This window comes from Tauraco erythrolophus, chromosome 25 (assembly GCF_009769465.1).
Source record: "Tauraco erythrolophus isolate bTauEry1 chromosome 25, bTauEry1.pri, whole genome shotgun sequence".
Lineage (NCBI taxonomy): Eukaryota > Metazoa > Chordata > Aves > Musophagiformes > Musophagidae > Tauraco > Tauraco erythrolophus.
The window spans coordinates 6,837,202-6,857,318 of NC_141489.1; the positions used below are offsets into that span (position 1 = coordinate 6,837,202).

At 53.2% G+C, this 20,117-nt stretch overlaps 2 protein-coding genes and 1 pseudogene across 2 annotated transcripts; 2 read left to right on the forward strand and 1 right to left on the reverse strand.

Moving 5' to 3' along the window:
• The first annotated feature begins 562 nt into the window (after positions 1-562).
• Positions 563-1,872, forward strand: LOC147527017 (uncharacterized). Its single transcript, XM_086626343.1, has 3 exons — positions 563-614; positions 1,130-1,686; positions 1,756-1,872. Exons 1-3 carry the CDS (start codon positions 563-565, stop codon positions 1,870-1,872), a joined length of 726 nt encoding a protein of 241 aa, XP_086482469.1.
• Positions 1,873-8,774: 6,902 nt separating this feature from the next.
• Positions 8,775-9,565, reverse strand: LOC147527018 (feather keratin Cos2-3 pseudogene; annotated as a pseudogene).
• Positions 9,566-14,457: 4,892 nt separating this feature from the next.
• LOC147527019 (uncharacterized) lies at positions 14,458-15,767 on the forward strand. Its single transcript, XM_086626345.1, has 3 exons — positions 14,458-14,509; positions 15,025-15,581; positions 15,651-15,767. Exons 1-3 carry the CDS (start codon positions 14,458-14,460, stop codon positions 15,765-15,767), a joined length of 726 nt encoding a protein of 241 aa, XP_086482471.1.
• The last annotated feature ends 4,350 nt before the right edge of the window (positions 15,768-20,117 follow it).

The following is a 20,117-nucleotide window of genomic DNA, read 5'->3' on the forward strand; positions in this document are numbered from 1 at the left end:
GTGTATTCACCACCACGCTCACTGGTTTTGGGGAACCATGGGCCCCAGGGAGCCAGTTCCTGGGGTAAGTGACTAGAAATGTTTCCCTGGTGTAGGGCTCTGCTGAGAAATAACAAGAAGTGGGCAGCCTCAGACCATCTCCCATAAGTCTACCCCAGAAGCATCTATTGATTGTTCCCATAATCAAGGTCAATTCCTCCCGTGGGCAGGAAAGGAGCGGCTGCTGTTGGCAGCCCCCGAGCTCGGAGCCGGCTCTGGGAAGCGGCTCCATGTCCTGGGCCAAGGCCCTGCAGCTGTCCCGTGTGCAGCTGGCGCTGTGCAGGCTGCTTCTTGCTGCGGGCCGGGCCGAGGGCATTTGCCGGGCGAGCAAGTGGTGCCCGTGCAGAGCCGCTGAGCAGCGGGAGCCCGGGCGAGCCCCGAGCGGCGCCGGCGCAGGGCTCAGCCCCGGGGCGGAGCTGGCGGCGGCGGAGAGGAGAGGAGGCGGCGGAGAGGAGGCGGCGGTGCCGGAGCAGAGAGCCGGGGCTGGCGGGGGGCAGCGAGGCGCGGGCGGCGGAGCGGCGGGATGCGGCGGTGCCGGGGCGCGGGGCTGGCGGGGCTGGCCGCGGTGCTGCTGGGTGCGCGGGGCTGGCGGGGGTGGCGGGGGCTGCGTGGGGCCGGGGCTGGGCCATGGGACGGCGCCCGCAGACCCCTCGAGGCTGCCGTCCCCTGTGGCTTCTTCACAGATCTTTGCCTCCAACCATCATGCCCTCTATCCGTCCCTCTGCTACCATCCCACATTGCATCTTCAAGCTCCTCGCTCTAGTCTCTGTCCAATCCTCCTTGGTTCTTTCCTTCCCTCTGTGTCTTTCCGTATAACTCGTACATTCATTCCTTCACCCTTACTACTCACTTTCTTTTCTTTGTCTATTTTTTTCTTCCATGACTCCACCTTTCCACCTATCATTCATTAATTCATCTCTCCACCAACTTGTAACAAGCATCTCATATGTTGCGATCCTCTGGAAACTCTTCTCCTCATCATCTCTACTTGTTCCTTACTGCTTTTGCGGCATTTGTTGGGGAAAGAGCAGGCAGGGCTGGGCAGAAAGAAGGTTTTGAGATTATTTTTTCTTGTTTTTGTTCCCTGCAGTGGCTGCGGGCAGAGCCCAGGTGCAGCAGGAGCCGTCGGCAGAGACCACCGAGGGCACCGGCATCAGCATCAACTGCTCACACCCCAACATACAGTCAACCGACTTCATCCACTGGTACCGGCAGCTCCCGGGCCGAGACCCCGCATTCCTCGTGAGCAGCAGTAAAGGGTCCAAGGAGGTGCCGGAGCCGCCGGGGCGGCTGTCGGTGTTGCCAGACCGCCGGTCCAGCGCCCTGTGGCTCGCCCGGCCCCGGCGCGGGGACGCGGCGGTGTATTACTGCGCGCTGGGAGACACGGGGAGAGGAGCCGGGGCTGCGGCCGGGCACGAACCGCGGCGGGCGGGGCCGGGCGGCTGTGTCGGGGGCGGGGGGGCAGCCCCGGCCGGGCCCGCCAGGGGGCGCTGCCGCTCCGCCCGCCGGGGCCGCCTCGCCCCGCCCGGCCCCGCCCGGCCCCGGCCCCGCTTCTGCCGTCGGCACCGGCACCGACGGGGCCCCGCAGCCCCGGGAGTTCCCCCCTCGGCGGCTCCGGAAACCACAACCAGAAGTTGTTTCTTGCTGGTAACTTTGTAAATAGGCTCAGATACACGATTGCAAATAGAATTCTCCACTCTCCCCTCCAATTCCCAGATGATTCTGGTGCCCTTGGAAAGGCATCCTGTAGAGCCAGCAGTTCTACCTTGGCACCAACAGGAGAAGGAGACACTGATGGTCACAGACACCCAGTGGCTGGTGTTCGGGACATAGAGCTTGTTGCACAGGACTCCCCTTAACTTCACATTGAGAGACACTGGTGTTGAAGGGAGTATCAGGACAGACACTTTTGCTGGGCACTTGCTGAAAGACTCATCTGAGCCTCAAATTCAGAACTCAGGGTAAGCCACAAAGAGATCTGCCAAGTCGCCCTCCAGGGAAACAAATCTGAGGTGGCTGAGACATAGAAGGAGGCCTGTGGGCATGGGGTGCTGAGCAAAGCCCAGTGCCCAGGGAGGCCTGGGTGGCTGTAGGAGCTGACACAGCTGTGACAGTCCATGTTCACAGGCTTCTGAGGCAGAGAGGAAAGGCACAGACACCTTCCCTGCCTCAGCAGGGGACTGTTGTGGCAGCTAGGTGGGTGGTTGATGTCAGGAGAAGTTTGCAATGGCTGCCGGTCCCTCTGATGGACAGAACTTAAAGCACGAGTTCAACACTTCTCTAGAGAGCCTTGTGTTAGAGGTTGGGGAACAGACCCAGAGAGGCCTATAAGGAGCAGCAGGGAGAGAGTTTGGCTCCACCCTCTGGGCTGTGCTTTGGAGGCCTCTTTGATCTGGCAGAGGCAGGAGAGGTGAAGTTGCAAGTATCAGCTTCCTCATGCTGGCAGGTCCCTGGGCACCCTGTGAACAGAGAGCGCAACATGGTCCTGATTTTGCTGGCAGCCCTGGTGGTACTGGCTGACTTTGGTGAGATGTGACTTTCAGACTGGGGAGAATGAGGCAAGGGGTTTTGCAGCTGGTGGTGGAAGGGAGGAGCTGTGAGTCCTGACTCCCTGGAGGATCTGGAAGAGCAGGAGCTGCAGATGGGTATGTCAAGTAAGCTGGGAGATGTCAAGAGTAATGGGAATCAAAGGAGGAACAAAACCTCACCTTAAATATGCAGGTTCTGAGCATTCCTGAGTGTGCTGCTAATAGAGATGAAGCCTAAAGAGGGAAAGATGTTAGGGAATGGAGTGATGAGGCAGGTAAGAGCTTCTCTCCTAGATGCGTTGATTACAATGCTGCCAGTCGCTGTAGGGATGGTCATAAATCTTGGAGGACAAACATAGACGGCTAACTCAGTGCAAGAAAACCTAAAATGCCATACAAGGAGAGGGTAAGAGCAGAAGATGTGATGTATCATACAGAGGAATTTTTACAGCAAAAAGATATGGTCAGAGGTGGGAGAGGAACAGCTCATGTCTTCGGCTGCTGAAGGAGAGATCAGCTGTTAACATAACTCAGAGGCAGATATGGAGAGAATCTATGGATGGAAATTCCAGTGAGCATGGCTGAAAAGGAGGATAATCTGAGGGGTGAGGAGGGGTAAGATCCTGGGAAAGAGGTGTCCAGGGACAAGTAGTTCAGCCTTTCAGAGGCTGGGAAAAGTGAGGTGGAAAGTGGGGACATTGAGTAAGATGATGAAGTGATAAACGGGCAAGTACACAGGCAAGCAAAGCTGAAAGCTCTTTCTGGCTTCACAGGTCATGCCCAGAAGGACTCTGTGCTCCAGTTCCCAGCAGAAATGACCATTCAGGTGGGACACAGTGCAACTCTGCACTGCAATTTCTCCACCAGCTATTCCAATTCCTACATTTTCTGGTACCAGCAGCTCCCAAACCAGTCCCCTCACATGCTGCTGTGGGTGAGCAAGTCCAGAGCTCGCGAGGATTCAGGGAGATTCTCCTCCGTGCTGTCTGCAGAGGACTCCCAGGTGGTGCTGCATGTGCGGGATGCTGAGCTCCAGGACAGCGCTGCCTATTTCTGTGCACTGAGCCCACACTGGTGCCCACAGCTTGCAGCACTGCTCAGAAACATGGGGGCTGCTCTGAGGAGCAGTTCCCTCCCTGCCACTGCTTGCATGTAGCCCTGAGCTCAGCCTGCCCAGCAGCAACACCTGGGCGCTGTGGTGAGGCTGGGCCTCTGCCTGCCCAGCCTGTGCTGCTGTGAAGCACATGCCAGCGTGACTGTTACAGCTGCCTCTAGACCCAGGGACTTTGATGATGAAAAGAGTCCAAGACACCTGACTTGGGGCAGATCCACTGGAGGCTACACCATAAACAAGCCAAACCAGGCTTGTAAAATGCCCTCTGCTTAAAATAGCTGGTACACTGGAGTGAGTGCTCAGGGCTAGTAACCTGTCAGCTTGTCTTCTTGGTCCCTTTCCCTGTGCCTCCAGTGATGGCCACAGCTGGAGAATAAGGCTTGTGGTATGAGGCACAACTGTTCCTATGGTTTTACTATGTGGCCATAGTAGCCCAAGGAGGGAAGAGCCCTTCTTTTTCCTGCATCTGCACATCAGAAAGTAAAAAAGACCCACCAGTCAGATACTGAACAAGATTCTTTGTTCAAACCCTTTCCTGCATTTATCTACTGCCAGAGAGTGGTCCCAGTCTTTCTCCCATCTCTTCTTCTTCTCAGGGAAATCACCAGTGCTCAGTAGAAGGAACCCCTATGTCCCTGAGTCCATGCTGGTTTCTCTGTCCAACAGCTGATCATCACATCTCAGTAGTCTTGTTTCCTGCCATGGGCAACAGGAATGTTTCTGGGGACCTGTTCTCAGGCAATCCCACCCCAGCACTGCATGTGGAAGCTCAGCTGGAGGGTGCTGACCTTCCAGCTGGATCCCACCCTATGAAGTGGAATCTGCTGCTCATGAAACATCATCAGTTTCACCTGAGAAAGCCCAGGGTACTTGGTTGTTTTCCTACTGCTGTTCCAGTATGGGCATGCCTCTACCTAGTGATGTGAGTCTGCTCTGTCATCCCTTCTGGAGGCTTTGCATGCCCCTGTTTATCTCAGAGGGCTCTAGGCAGCGTTGATAGAAAACCTTAACCCTCAATATTCTTCACTCTGCTGTGTCTAGAGTCCCTTGGACATTTCAGGTCCTGCTTTTGGTTGCCCTTCAGGGCTGCAGAGGGCTTCGGCATGCCACAGACACAGTTATCCCCCAAACCCAACATCATTCCTAAGCAGAACTGAAAAGCAGTGATGGCTGCCTGAAGACAGATCCAGGCTCAGGCTCTTTCTACAGCCTCAGTGGGCTGTCCCAGGGATTCTCTCAAACACCACTAAGAAAGAGAGCACAGCTGACAAGGGTAGGCATCAGCCCGATATGGAGAATAACACTTAGCCGAGCATTGCAACACAGCAAATAGTTTAGCAAAATACAGAAGCTCGGTCAGGAGCAAGAATCCTATCGATAAGTAGCCATCTAAAGCCATCAAGGTAACAGGGTTTGTTACTGGAACCCTATTGTCTGTGGGTAAGGACCTTAGAAGGAGCAGATAAGATAATGGGAACTGTTAACGACCATTTTATGATCCGGTGATGAGTCATGTCTGCCTTTGCATCATAAATTGGTTCTTGTTTTGCCATACGGTGTGCGCGTTTGTGGTGGAGTGATCCCCCGTGCACCCAGCGCTGCAATAAACATACCTACTGTGCAACTTTGCGAGTTGTGGAGTCTGTTTCCGTACGTCAATCTGTCCCTGTACCTATTTTGACCAACAAGCCGAGCCCTTTGTTATATTTTCTATTCCTCATCCCATGGCTTCGTGGTGCTTAGTTGCTGGCAGCATCAAAGAACAGGTCAAGTCTCTGCTGCTAAACAAACCCTTGAGCAAGGCCTTGGACAGAGGCACTTCAGCAAGACCAGCATTTTCCTGCAGCACTGCAGTAGGTACCCTTCCACAGCAGGAAGATGTCTCCAACCCCTCTGTGGATAAAAGCAGTAATTTGGAAAGCTTCTGGCCACCCTTGGGACACTCAGGCAGCAGCCCAAGCCTGTCTTCTGGCTGGGCCTTTCTCCTGCTTCCCTCTCTCCTCTGCACAGCAATTGTGCTAGCCTTCAAGGTCATCTTCTGCTCAGATGCCTCCCAGCAGAGCTCAGTGCAGACTGGGAGGAAGATCCGTCACTGAGAGGAGGCTGAGAGCCCCACAATGGCCTGCTGCAGTCTCTAGGCTGCTCGCTTGAGAACACCACTGATCAGGCTTCCCCTGATCAGGCTTCCTCAACCACAAAACATGCTCAAGAAGGCACTTCTAGGGAGACACAAAGCAAGGCAGGCCACTGGCTCTGGAGAAGTCTTCTTCATTTCCCAGAAACAGTGCCTTAAAAGGGCCCACAGCACTGTGTCCCACACTTCCCATACCCTGTGAACAGTGAAGAATCCCCTTTTGCCTCTGTTTTGGTCACCCTACACTGACACCTTGCTCACTGAGTGCTTGGGATTGTGTTCACAGAGGGAAGGACAACACCAAGAAAGAGGCTGGGATGCAGCAGAATTTCAGGCCACAAAGGACGAAGACAAAGTCACTCCAAGTGCAGTGCCACTGTGAAGCGAGCACCAGGGTCAAACAGGATTTGGTGCCCTTTGGCTATAGCAAGGTTCCTGCAGGACATCCCTTGGCTTGCACTGAGGAGGGAGAGGTCCAGCAGGTGCTCCCCCTGGGCTGGCCTGGGTAGACCACAGGGGATCAGAAGCCAACAAGCAGAGGAGAGGGAAAAGAGAGAGCAGAAGGACACAAAGGCAGACATGGGCCGTGCTTTCAGGCTGATCCCTTCCAGCCTTACTTTGCAAAGAACCAGAGATGTTCAGTCTCTCTGAAAGAGAATGGCCAGGAGCTCCGTCCTCCCGTACAAAAAGACACACACGGACACACAAAGAAAAGCCACATGTTCACACGCGCACTGGCAAACACTCACTCTCACATGTGCATTTGAAAATGAACATACGAATGCAAACACACCGCCACAAACACGCCCACCGGCACAGACAGATGCACATGCTCAGGAGGCAGCACAGCCTCTCCCCACACTCTGAGAACCAGGACACCACTGGCCAGCTCTCTGGCCAGAAAAGATGAGAGCAAGAAGGAACAGCTCCTCTCCTGATCATTTTAGACCCCTTGTCTTCCTTCTCTCTTGCCAGCTGTCCACGTGTCTGTGCTTCTCTCTGCTGATCTGTGTGGTCCCAGTGTTTCACAGATATGTCATTGCAGAAACTCTTCTCTATCTCGACAGCACACATTTGGGGACCTGGCCACCCAAAGGCACAGGAGTATTCAAAGTTGATGCAGGGACATGAAAGCTGTCTCATGCCACTCCCTCTCTTTGTGTGTCCCAGGCTCTCTCCTGGCTGGCCCATGTCATGCAGCGTGCACTGGTTACCCATTCCTCTTGCATGTCCGCAATGCCAGGGCTTCCTTTTCCCTTCCCTTCCCTGACCTTGGAGCATTTTGAACAGACAGGGAATGGGAAGAAGGGTGAAACTTCTTACAGGATTTGCCATTGTCCCTCACCCTGCTGGAGGTGACCTGGAGTCACCACGGGAGGGCCAGACACTGCAGCTTGTTCCCTGGAGACTTTGGGCAGCAGGAGAGTGGGGACCAGAGACCTGGGTGAGAGCACAGCTCTGCTTTGCGGGTATCCCTGTGGGAGGTAGTTGGCATTATTGTGCTGTGGGATCCATGCTGAGCTGAGGTCTTGAGTTCCCTTGTTTTCACTGTGGGTTATGTGGATATTGTGCCCAGTGGCTCTGGTGAGCTGGTGGGCAATGTAGAAGGTTGTTGCTGTTTGGGCAAAGCTTCTTTGCTGCTGCTCTTTGCTTTCTGGATTTCCCTGCTGCACAAAGCTTCTTCAGGGTTTCCTGAAGACCTGTCTCTTAGAGTATCTGCTCCGGGATGTGTCCCTCAGAGCTCAGAGTTCAAAGTAAGATGGAAACCAAAAATAACATGTTCCTTCCTAGAACTAAATGATTACAACATTTTTTGAAAATATTCAGAATCACCTTGTAGACCCTCCAATGTCTCTGTGACTGTGTGCTGAGATCTGGAGGACCTGCTCTTGACAATGCCCTCTGCCCATCCTTGAAGCCCTTCTCATGTAATACCTCATGGGCTTTCCCAGGCCCTGCGCCAATTCTTCTGCATTGAGACCAGGCTGTAGATAGATAGATGACCTGCTCTAGCTATCCTTGCCCTTGGATGCAGATGATGCCCTCTCATTCAGGGGACAAGTGCAAGGATGAGGAGAAGACTGTTTTGAAGGCTTTTTCTCACACCATTGTCACTCCTGCATCGTTTGGGGCTATGTTCTGAATGAACTTCTTTTCCCAGCACAGAGCTCTCCAAAGCAGAACCAATTCTCTTCTTCAGAGGCTTCTGAGATTCTGACCTCCCAGAACCTGCAGCACTACTGGGCTCCTCTCTAAGGGAAAGCAGTGGATGACCTCTCCATCTGCAGGACATCCTCTGAAGCCAAGGGACAGTATCTGAGCAGAGATGCTGCAACACAGGGCCTGATATTCACTGTCTGGGGAGGTGCTGAGTAGGTCTTCCTCAGTTCCATGAGACAGTAACTGAAAGGGACCCCTTCTCTACTCTCTCACCCTCCCCTTCCTCTTCTGCTCGTACTCCCACCTTATGCAGAGCCACCCAAGTCAATGTCTTTCTTCCTTGGCACTATGAGACAATGTCCACCAAGAAAAAGTTTCCGTGGAGGCAGAGGCTGTGATGCAGAAAACTTTAATGACTCTGAGGCGGGAAACAAGTTCACTTGTAGAGAAAGAGGCCAGAGCATGGGGAGCAACAGCAGCTGCCAAAAATCTGCTCCCATTGGTCACGTTGGAGATCCCTCAGGTCTGCCATACAAAAGTAGAGGGGCCAGTAGATGCCTCACGTCAGCGTTGAGGGTCTTGAGCCCAGAAGAACAGAAGACAAGAAAGAGATTGGAGAGAGTGCAAGGCTGAGGAGTTAAACTTTGGCCATGTTTTCAGAGGGCCCCAGCTGCCCTCCTATGGAAGGGCAGCAAAGGATTCTAAGCCTCTCTGAAACTGATGGCCAGGAGCTCTGACTTCAGTCCAGCATCAGCTTCTAGGTTTCTGGGGGTCCTTGTCCAGGCTGTCACTGGTGGCTTTAGCAGGGGGGGCACCTTCTGCCACAGTAGCGGCTGGCAATGCAGGAGAGGTCAAGCGACCCAGAGGTGATGGGCACTCCATCACAGCTGAGGATGCTGCCAACAGCAGCAGAGGTGGAGGAGCCCACAACAGTGTTCTGTGGGAAGGAGCTGAGGATGGGGCCGGGCAGGGCCACCACTACAGCAGGAGGCTCAATGACAACGGTGGAGTTCTGGCACTGCCTGACACAGGGCTCGTTGCAGCTGTTGGCCAGCGGGGTTGGGCCGCAGGGTCGGCATGGCAGGCACTGGTTGTAGCAGGACATGTCTCTGGGCTGCAGAGGCACCTGGGAAAGAGGACAGGGAGGAAGCAGAGCACAGGAACATGTGAGCAGAGTCTGCCAGGAGTCTGTCACGCCACCACAAACATGTCAAAGGCATCTGCTGAGCAGTGAGTTAGAAACTGTGCAGTGAGGCAAAACGGTTACCAGACACAGTGCTGCAAGCATCACCCAGGCCCAACGAAGCTGCTGCCAAACTTTTCAGAGAAGGACAACCTCAGCCAAGTTCCACATCCTCTTTGCAAGGAAATGCAGAGCATCATCAGGCCCAAAGAGACTGCTGCCTGTCTCTTAAAAAGAAAAGCTCCCTCAGCCATTTCCAGACACTCTCTGAGGAAGACCTTCACCCCTTTTCCCCCTCTCATGACCCAGCATAGGATGGAGCAGTGCCCATCTGTGTGAAAAAAAAAACACTGGAGAAAGGGCTTCAGACTCACCTGATTCCCAAGGTGGACGTGAGAGAAGTGGATGAGAGAACGAGGGGTTGGGCTGGCTTTTGTAGTGGTCCCGACCTGCCCCAGGCCCAGAGGTAGCTTCTACAGAAGGGACAATTTTTTAAGGTGCTCATGATGAACGGAAAACCTCCCAGCTAATGACACGGGCTGAGTGCTTGTTTTCCTAATGCCGCCTTTTCATTTCCTGGTTTATGCCATACCCTTCCCTCACGGAGGCTTCTTCTGAGTGTTGGGATTGAGAGGCCCCAGGATTTCTGGGGCAGGAATGTGACAGTGCTGGCAGGAGACTCAGCTCGAGTGCCGCATGGGTGCAGCGCAGGTGAGTGATGCTGTCCTGGGGCACACTGGTGGGGTTGCCAGTGGCTGCACTGACAGGAAGGGGCCCAGCTGCTCCCAGCCCTGCAATCCTTGGCTGGTCACCCGAGGGCTTCCTTGCGTGAGGACATGCCACATCTTTCTCTTTCCCTCCCTCCCACCTCATTCCAGTGGCAACTTGCAGGGTGCAGGTGGGCTGCACTGTGGGGTTTCATTGACTCTTTAAGTCTTTTACCCGTGAAACTGAGCAGCCTTCCCCAAGCTATGGGTATGGAGGGCTGCAAAGGTTATTTCCCCCATTTTTGCATTGCTGCTGAAAATCAAAGTTATGTGGGCCCTCTTCTACTGTTGGGGTATTATGGGATGGACAGCACAATATGTGAAGGGAAAAAAATCACTTCTTGGAGTGGCACACAGCTGATGAGGAGAAGATTTTTGACTTTCAGAAAACCTGAATTACCATTGCCTACAAGATGTAACAATACTAAGGGAGGCCTCCAGTTTGCTTAAGTATTCCCTGAAATTTATCCTCTTCCTCCAAGGATACATCTCCCTTGCTGCTGCTCTCAAGGACGTAGGATTCCTAAAGATTGATCTTGCTTGTAAAGGCTGAGGTAAAGAAGGCATTCAGCACCTCAGCCTCTCCACGTCCTGTGTAACCAGGCTGTGCAGCATCAGAGAAGGCCCACTCTTTCAGCAGTGGCACCACATTTCCCCTAGCCTTCCTTTTGTCCTCTGTGTCCTTACAGAAGCCCTTCTTCTTGCCTTTGACATGCCTGACCAGATTCAGTTCCAGTTGGGCTTTGGCTTTCCGAACTTCACCCCTGCATGCTTGGACAGTGCCTGTGTGTTCCTCCCAGGTTACCCGTCCTTGCTGCCACCTTCTGTACGCTTCCTTCTTGTGGTTTGGTTTTGACAGGAGCTCCTTGTTCATCTCTGCAGGCCGCCTGGCATGCTTGCCTGACTTTCTGCTCATTGGCATGGACTGCTCTTGAGTTTGGAGGAGGTGGTCCTTGACTGTTCACCAGATTTCTTAAGCCCCTGTTGCCTCCAGAGCTTTATCTCACAGGAACTTTTCTGAGCAGATCTTTAAAAACACCAAAGTCTGCTGACCTAAAGGCCCAGGCTGTGAGCTTGCTATTTATCCTTCTTGCTCCCCTTGGGATCCTCACCTCCACCATTTCATGGTCACTGCAGCTCAGGCTGCCTTTGATCTTCCCATCATCAAAAAGCTCATTCTTCTTGGTATGCCTGAGTTCCAGCAGAAAACCTGTCTTTGTTTAATCTCTGTCACTTAGGTGATGAAGTTGTCATCCATGCATCCCAGATAACTCCTGGCTTGCAGGAGTCTTCGCAGTCTGTCCTTCTGAAACAGCCTCTCTCCCTCCATTCCAACATGCCAGTCACAGAAGCCATCCCACTCTGTCTCTGTGATCCCAGTGTGATCGTAGCCCTGCAACTGCACACAGATCTCTAACTCCTCGTGTTTACTCTCCATACTGCGTGCATTGGTGTACAGGCGCTTGAGCGAGGCAGCCCAGCATGGTGACTTCCTAGAAAGGCTTTTGGGGACTTTTCCACAGTGGTGCCTTGTAGCCACTTTCTTGCCTACATGCAACTGCTAGAGGTGAGCCCACTTAAGCCCTGTTTTCTTAACCTTGTTCATAAAAGCAAGGCTTCAGGGCACATGTGGCTCCTCTTTAACTTTGAAGGTTGTGAACCTCTTTGGTAGTTGCAAGCCCTAAGGTGGTGCAGGAGCCTTCTGCTTCGTATTAGACTTCACCAGCTTTCACCCTGAGATTGTCCCCTGCGACTCTGTTTTTAGAAGTCTACAAAAGGTGGTCAGTTTTCAAGTACCACCTTTTAAAAGCACAGGAGCAGGCAACTCCATTTTGTAGTGAGGTAAGATGTGGGGCAGAAGACCTCATGGAACTCAAGAGGAAAAAGAAATTGTACAATCTCCAGAAGGAAGGTCAGGCTTTGCAGGAAGATTGCAGAGTTGTGGTTCGCATATGCGTGGAGAAGACACAAAAGTCCAAAGCTCAGTTTGAATTGACCATGGCCAGTGTGGTGTCAGACAACAAGAAAGGCTTTTTGAAGTATGTTAATGGCACGAGGAGATCCAAGGAAAACTTTATATGGATCATTGTTGAAGATGGTCACATGGTTAAGAGGGATGAAGAAATAGGAGAGGCATTCAAGGCTTTTTTTACTTCAGTCTTTAAGAACGCTTGAAAGACCTTGGGCTATTCAGTCCTCTGAGTCAGAGTACCTCGAATGCAGGAACAGTGACTTCCGATTTGTGGACACTGAAGCAGAAGGGACCAGTTGTACCACCTGGATGTTCACAAGTCCGTGGGGCTAGATGGCATTCATACCAGCGCACTGAAGAAGCTGACGGATGTTGTAGCAAATGGGGCTGCATCTGGGTGGTGACCGGCCACCAGTGGTGTTCCTCAGGGCTCAATTGTGAGGCCATTTCTGTTCAATACTTTTCTCAATGATCTCGATGCAGGAGTATAATGCACCAGGAGCAATTTGGCTGATGAGAACAAACTGGGAGGTGCTGTTGGCTCTCTCGAGGGACAAAGAGGCCCTGCAAGGGGATCTAGAGAGACTGGAGCACTGCGCTAAGACTAACACAATGAAATTTAAAAGCCCTGCAGAAAGGGATCTGGGGGTGCTGGTTGACAGCAGGCTCAATACAACCAGCCGGTCAAAAGAGGTGATTGTTTCGCTGTATTTAGTGTTAGTGCGGCCTCACCTTGGGCACTGCGTGCAGTGCTGGCATCACAATTTAAGGATGTGAAGGTCCTTGAACGCATTGAGAGGAGAGCAACAAAGCTGGTGAAATGGCTGGAAGTTATGTTCTACGAGGAGCTGCTAAGGATTTTGAGTTTGCCTAGTTTGGAGAAACAGAGGCTGGGGGATGACCTCATTGCTCTCTACAGTTTGCTGAGGAGGGGAAGCAGAGAGGGAGATGCTGATCTCTTCTTCCTGGCATCCAGTGCTAGGGCACGTGGGAATGGTGGAAAGCTGCATCAGGGGAGCTTCAAACTTAATATTAGGAAGCATTTCTTTAGAAAGGAAATGGTCAGCCACTTGAACAAGCTTCCTGGAGAGGTGATTGATGCCCCGTGCCTGTCAGTGTTTGTGAGGTATTTGAACAATGCCCTTGAGAGCATGCTTTAATTTTTGTTCAGCCTTGAAGCTGTCAGGCTGTTGGACTAAATGTTCATGTAGGTCCTTTAAACTGAAAATATTCCCTTCTTTCTATTCTGTTCTGTACTGTTCTATTTATTGGATTCTGAAATAGTCTGAAAATTCTGAATTTTCTTTTCCTTCTATCTTTCCCTTCCTTTCACCTGGCCCAGAGGTTTCACTTACCTTAATACTAGGGGAAGAAGCTGCCTGCTTCTCCACTGCAGTTGGGTCTGGGGCTCTTCAAGCTGCCAGAGAAAATCCTGTCTATCTCCCTTTCACCTGCTCTGATGCAGCACAGCCAGCTCACTTGCAACTGCTCACCGACTGACAAATGCCAACCGCTTGCTGGCTGTTATGCCTGAGAATATTCTCTGGGATGGCACTTGCTGGCAACCACTGTATCAGGATATGCTCTGGAAATATCCTTTTAAGAAATTTGTGGAGGAATGAAGGTTTTCTCTTCAGCTCATTGACAGGGATTTTGGCAAAGCAAGAGATGGACTACGTGGAAAAAATATATCTGGTACCTGCAAATTAGCTGGAGCAGCTACAGCTGCTGCCATTACCTGGGGAAGACTTGAGGACTCATATAGACCTCTCTTTGGATGCTGAAATGAGGGACATTCTCCAGAAAACACATTAGAAAGCCTATGAGAAAGGTAAGCTCTGGAAAGCAATATCCATGGCCTCGAGTTTTAAAAAGGCCATGATGGTTTCAGGAAAGAGCGAACAGTTTGGAGAGTAACACGTGAGTCAAAAAGCTCTGTATAGTTCTGATGTGATAAGAAAATCGCTAGCTGGTGCTCTCCAGGCCAATTATGAGGCTGTGTATTCACCACCACGCTCACTGGTTTTGGGGAACCATGGGCCCCAGGGAGCCAGTTCCTGGGGTAAGTGACTAGAAATGTTTCCCTGGTGTAGGGCTCTGCTGAGAAATAACAAGAAGTGGGCAGCCTCAGACCATCTCCCATAAGTCTACCCCAGAAGCATCTATTGATTGTTCCCATAATCAAGGTCAATTCCTCCCGTGGGCAGGAAAGGAGCGGCTGCTGTTGGCAGCCCCCGAGCTCGGAGCCGGCTCTGGGAAGCGGCTCCATGTCCTGGGCCAAGGCCCTGCAGCTGTCCCGTGTGCAGCTGGCGCTGTGCAGGCTGCTTCTTGCTGCGGGCCGGGCCGAGGGCATTTGCCGGGCGAGCAAGTGGTGCCCGTGCAGAGCCGCTGAGCAGCGGGAGCCCGGGCGAGCCCCGAGCGGCGCCGGCGCAGGGCTCAGCCCCGGGGCGGAGCTGGCGGCGGCGGAGAGGAGAGGAGGCGGCGGAGAGGAGGCGGCGGTGCCGGAGCAGAGAGCCGGGGCTGGCGGGGGGCAGCGAGGCGCGGGCGGCGGAGCGGCGGGATGCGGCGGTGCCGGGGCGCGGGGCTGGCGGGGCTGGCCGCGGTGCTGCTGGGTGCGCGGGGCTGGCGGGGGTGGCGGGGGCTGCGTGGGGCCGGGGCTGGGCCATGGGACGGCGCCCGCAGACCCCTCGAGGCTGCCGTCCCCTGTGGCTTCTTCACAGATCTTTGCCTCCAACCATCATGCCCTCTATCCGTCCCTCTGCTACCATCCCACATTGCATCTTCAAGCTCCTCGCTCTAGTCTCTGTCCAATCCTCCTTGGTTCTTTCCTTCCCTCTGTGTCTTTCCGTATAACTCGTACATTCATTCCTTCACCCTTACTACTCACTTTCTTTTCTTTGTCTATTTTTTTCTTCCATGACTCCACCTTTCCACCTATCATTCATTAATTCATCTCTCCACCAACTTGTAACAAGCATCTCATATGTTGCGATCCTCTGGAAACTCTTCTCCTCATCATCTCTACTTGTTCCTTACTGCTTTTGCGGCATTTGTTGGGGAAAGAGCAGGCAGGGCTGGGCAGAAAGAAGGTTTTGAGATTATTTTTTCTTGTTTTTGTTCCCTGCAGTGGCTGCGGGCAGAGCCCAGGTGCAGCAGGAGCCGTCGGCAGAGACCACCGAGGGCACCGGCATCAGCATCAACTGCTCACACCCCAACATACAGTCAACCGACTTCATCCACTGGTACCGGCAGCTCCCGGGCCGAGACCCCGCATTCCTCGTGAGCAGCAGTAAAGGGTCCAAGGAGGTGCCGGAGCCGCCGGGGCGGCTGTCGGTGTTGCCAGACCGCCGGTCCAGCGCCCTGTGGCTCGCCCGGCCCCGGCGCGGGGACGCGGCGGTGTATTACTGCGCGCTGGGAGACACGGGGAGAGGAGCCGGGGCTGCGGCCGGGCACGAACCGCGGCGGGCGGGGCCGGGCGGCTGTGTCGGGGGCGGGGGGGCAGCCCCGGCCGGGCCCGCCAGGGGGCGCTGCCGCTCCGCCCGCCGGGGCCGCCTCGCCCCGCCCGGCCCCGCCCGGCCCCGGCCCCGCTTCTGCCGTCGGCACCGGCACCGACGGGGCCCCGCAGCCCCGGGAGTTCCCCCCTCGGCGGCTCCGGAAACCACAACCAGAAGTTGTTTCTTGCTGGTAACTTTGTAAATAGGCTCAGATACACGATTGCAAATAGAATTCTCCACTCTCCCCTCCAATTCCCAGATGATTCTGGTGCCCTTGGAAAGGCATCCTGTAGAGCCAGCAGTTCTACCTTGGCACCAACAGGAGAAGGAGACACTGATGGTCACAGACACCCAGTGGCTGGTGTTCGGGACATAGAGCTTGTTGCACAGGACTCCCCTTAACTTCACATTGAGAGACACTGGTGTTGAAGGGAGTATCAGGACAGACACTTTTGCTGGGCACTTGCTGAAAGACTCATCTGAGCCTCAAATTCAGAACTCAGGGTAAGCCACAAAGAGATCTGCCAAGTCGCCCTCCAGGGAAACAAATCTGAGGTGGCTGAGACATAGAAGGAGGCCTGTGGGCATGGGGTGCTGAGCAAAGCCCAGTGCCCAGGGAGGCCTGGGTGGCTGTAGGAGCTGACACAGCTGTGACAGTCCATGTTCACAGGCTTCTGAGGCAGAGAGGAAAGGCACAGACACCTTCCCTGCCTCAGCAGGGGACTGTTGTGGCAGCTAGGTGGGTGGTTGATGTCAGGAGAAGTTTGCAATGGCTGCCGGTCCCTCTGATGGACAGAACTTAAAGCACGAGTTCAACACTTCTCTAGAGAGCCTTGTGTTAGAGGTTGGGGAACAGACCCAGAGAGGCCTATAAGGAGCAGCAGGGAGAGAGTTTGGCTCCACCCTCTGGGCTGTGCTTTGGAGGCCTCTTTGATCTGGCAGAGGCAGGAGAGGTGAAGTTGCAAGTATCAGCTTCCTCATGCTGGCAGGTCCCTGGGCACCCTGTGAACAGAGAGCGCAACATGGTCCTGATTTTGCTGGCAGCCCTGGTGGTACTGGCTGACTTTGGTGAGATGTGACTTTCAGACTGGGGAGAATGAGGCAAGGGGTTTTGCAGCTGGTGGTGGAAGGGAGGAGCTGTGAGTCCTGACTCCCTGGAGGATCTGGAAGAGCAGGAGCTGCAGATGGGTATGTCAAGTAAGCTGGGAGATGTCAAGAGTAATGGGAATCAAAGGAGGAACAAAACCTCACCTTAAATATGCAGGTTCTGAGCATTCCTGAGTGTGCTGCTAATAGAGATGAAGCCTAAAGAGGGAAAGATGTTAGGGAATGGAGTGATGAGGCAGGTAAGAGCTTCTCTCCTAGATGCGTTGATTACAATGCTGCCAGTCGCTGTAGGGATGGTCATAAATCTTGGAGGACAAACATAGACGGCTAACTCAGTGCAAGAAAACCTAAAATGCCATACAAGGAGAGGGTAAGAGCAGAAGATGTGATGTATCATACAGAGGAATTTTTACAGCAAAAAGATATGGTCAGAGGTGGGAGAGGAACAGCTCATGTCTTCGGCTGCTGAAGGAGAGATCAGCTGTTAACATAACTCAGAGGCAGATATGGAGAGAATCTATGGATGGAAATTCCAGTGAGCATGGCTGAAAAGGAGGATAATCTGAGGGGTGAGGAGGGGTAAGATCCTGGGAAAGAGGTGTCCAGGGACAAGTAGTTCAGCCTTTCAGAGGCTGGGAAAAGTGAGGTGGAAAGTGGGGACATTGAGTAAGATGATGAAGTGATAAACGGGCAAGTACACAGGCAAGCAAAGCTGAAAGCTCTTTCTGGCTTCACAGGTCATGCCCAGAAGGACTCTGTGCTCCAGTTCCCAGCAGAAATGACCATTCAGGTGGGACACAGTGCAACTCTGCACTGCAATTTCTCCACCAGCTATTCCAATTCCTACATTTTCTGGTACCAGCAGCTCCCAAACCAGTCCCCTCACATGCTGCTGTGGGTGAGCAAGTCCAGAGCTCGCGAGGATTCAGGGAGATTCTCCTCCGTGCTGTCTGCAGAGGACTCCCAGGTGGTGCTGCATGTGCGGGATGCTGAGCTCCAGGACAGCGCTGCCTATTTCTGTGCACTGAGCCCACACTGGTGCCCACAGCTTGCAGCACTGCTCAGAAACATGGGGGCTGCTCTGAGGAGCAGTTCCCTCCCTGCCACTGCTTGCATGTAGCCCTGAGCTCAGCCTGCCCAGCAGCAACACCTGGGCGCTGTGGTGAGGCTGGGCCTCTGCCTGCCCAGCCTGTGCTGCTGTGAAGCACATGCCAGCGTGACTGTTACAGCTGCCTCTAGACCCAGGGACTTTGATGATGAAAAGAGTCCAAGACACCTGACTTGGGGCAGATCCACTGGAGGCTACACCATAAACAAGCCAAACCAGGCTTGTAAAATGCCCTCTGCTTAAAATAGCTGGTACACTGGAGTGAGTGCTCAGGGCTAGTAACCTGTCAGCTTGTCTTCTTGGTCCCTTTCCCTGTGCCTCCAGTGATGGCCACAGCTGGAGAATAAGGCTTGTGGTATGAGGCACAACTGTTCCTATGGTTTTACTATGTGGCCATAGTAGCCCAAGGAGGGAAGAGCCCTTCTTTTTCCTGCATCTGCACATCAGAAAGTAAAAAAGACCCACCAGTCAGATACTGAACAAGATTCTTTGTTCAAACCCTTTCCTGCATTTATCTACTGCCAGAGAGTGGTCCCAGTCTTTCTCCCATCTCTTCTTCTTCTCAGGGAAATCACCAGTGCTCAGTAGAAGGAACCCCTATGTCCCTGAGTCCATGCTGGTTTCTCTGTCCAACAGCTGATCATCACATCTCAGTAGTCTTGTTTCCTGCCATGGGCAACAGGAATGTTTCTGGGGACCTGTTCTCAGGCAATCCCACCCCAGCACTGCATGTGGAAGCTCAGCTGGAGGGTGCTGACCTTCCAGCTGGATCCCACCCTATGAAGTGGAATCTGCTGCTCATGAAACATCATCAGTTTCACCTGCGAAAGCCCAGGGTACTTGGTTGTTTTCCTACTGCTGTTCCAGTATGGGCATGCCTCTACCTAGTGATGTGAGTCTGCTCTGTCATCCCTTCTGGAGGCTTTGCATGCCCCTGTTTATCTCAGAGGGCTCTAGGCAGCGTTGATAGAAAACCTTAACCCTCAATATTCTTCACTCTGCTGTGTCTAGAGTCCCTTGGACATTTCAGGTCCTGCTTTTGGTTGCCCTTCAGGGCTGCAGAGGGCTTCGGCATGCCACAGACACAGTTATCCCCCAAACCCAACATCATTCCTAAGCAGAACTGAAAAGCAGTGATGGCTGCCTGAAGACAGATCCAGGCTCAGGCTCTTTCTACAGCCTCAGTGGGCTGTCCCAGGGATTCTCTCAAACACCACTAAGAAAGAGAGCACAGCTGACAAGGGTAGGCATCAGCCCGATATGGAGAATAACACTTAGCCGAGCATTGCAACACAGCAAATAGTTTAGCAAAATACAGAAGCTCGGTCAGGAGCAAGAATCCTATCGATAAGTAGCCATCTAAAGCCATCAAGGTAACAGGGTTTGTTACTGGAACCCTATTGTCTGTGGGTAAGGACCTTAGAAGGAGCAGATAAGATAATGGGAACTGTTAACGACCATTTTATGATCCGGTGATGAGTCATGTCTGCCTTTGCATCATAAATTGGTTCTTGTTTTGCCATACGGTGTGCGCGTTTGTGGTGGAGTGATCCCCCGTGCACCCAGCGCTGCAATAAACATACCTACTGTGCAACTTTGCGAGTTGTGGAGTCTGTTTCCGTACGTCAATCTGTCCCTGTACCTATTTTGACCAACAAGCCGAGCCCTTTGTTATATTTTCTATTCCTCATCCCATGGCTTCGTGGTGCTTAGTTGCTGGCAGCATCAAAGAACAGGTCAAGTCTCTGCTGCTAAACAAACCCTTGAGCAAGGCCTTGGACAGAGGCACTTCAGCAAGACCAGCATTTTCCTGCAGCACTGCAGTAGGTACCCTTCCACAGCAGGAAGATGTCTCCAACCCCTCTGTGGATAAAAGCAGTAATTTGGAAAGCTTCTGGCCACCCTTGGGACACTCAGGCAGCAGCCCAAGCCTGTCTTCTGGCTGGGCCTTTCTCCTGCTTCCCTCTCTCCTCTGCACAGCAATTGTGCTAGCCTTCAAGGTCATCTTCTGCTCAGATGCCTCCCAGCAGAGCTCAGTGCAGACTGGGAGGAAGATCCGTCACTGAGAGGAGGCTGAGAGCCCCACAATGGCCTGCTGCAGTCTCTAGGCTGCTCGCTTGAGAACACCACTGATCAGGCTTCCCCTGATCAGGCTTCCTCAACCACAAAACATGCTCAAGAAGGCACTTCTAGGGAGACACAAAGCAAGGCAGGCCACTGGCTCTGGAGAAGTCTTCTTCATTTCCCAGAAACAGTGCCTTAAAAGGGCCCACAGCACTGTGTCCCACACTTCCCATACCCTGTGAACAGTGAAGAATCCCCTTTTGCCTCTGTTTTGGTCACCCTACACTGACACCTTGCTCACTGAGTGCTTGGGATTGTGTTCACAGAGGGAAGGACAACACCAAGAAAGAGGCTGGGATGCAGCAGAATTTCAGGCCACAAAGGACGAAGACAAAGTCACTCCAAGTGCAGTGCCACTGTGAAGCGAGCACCAGGGTCAAACAGGAT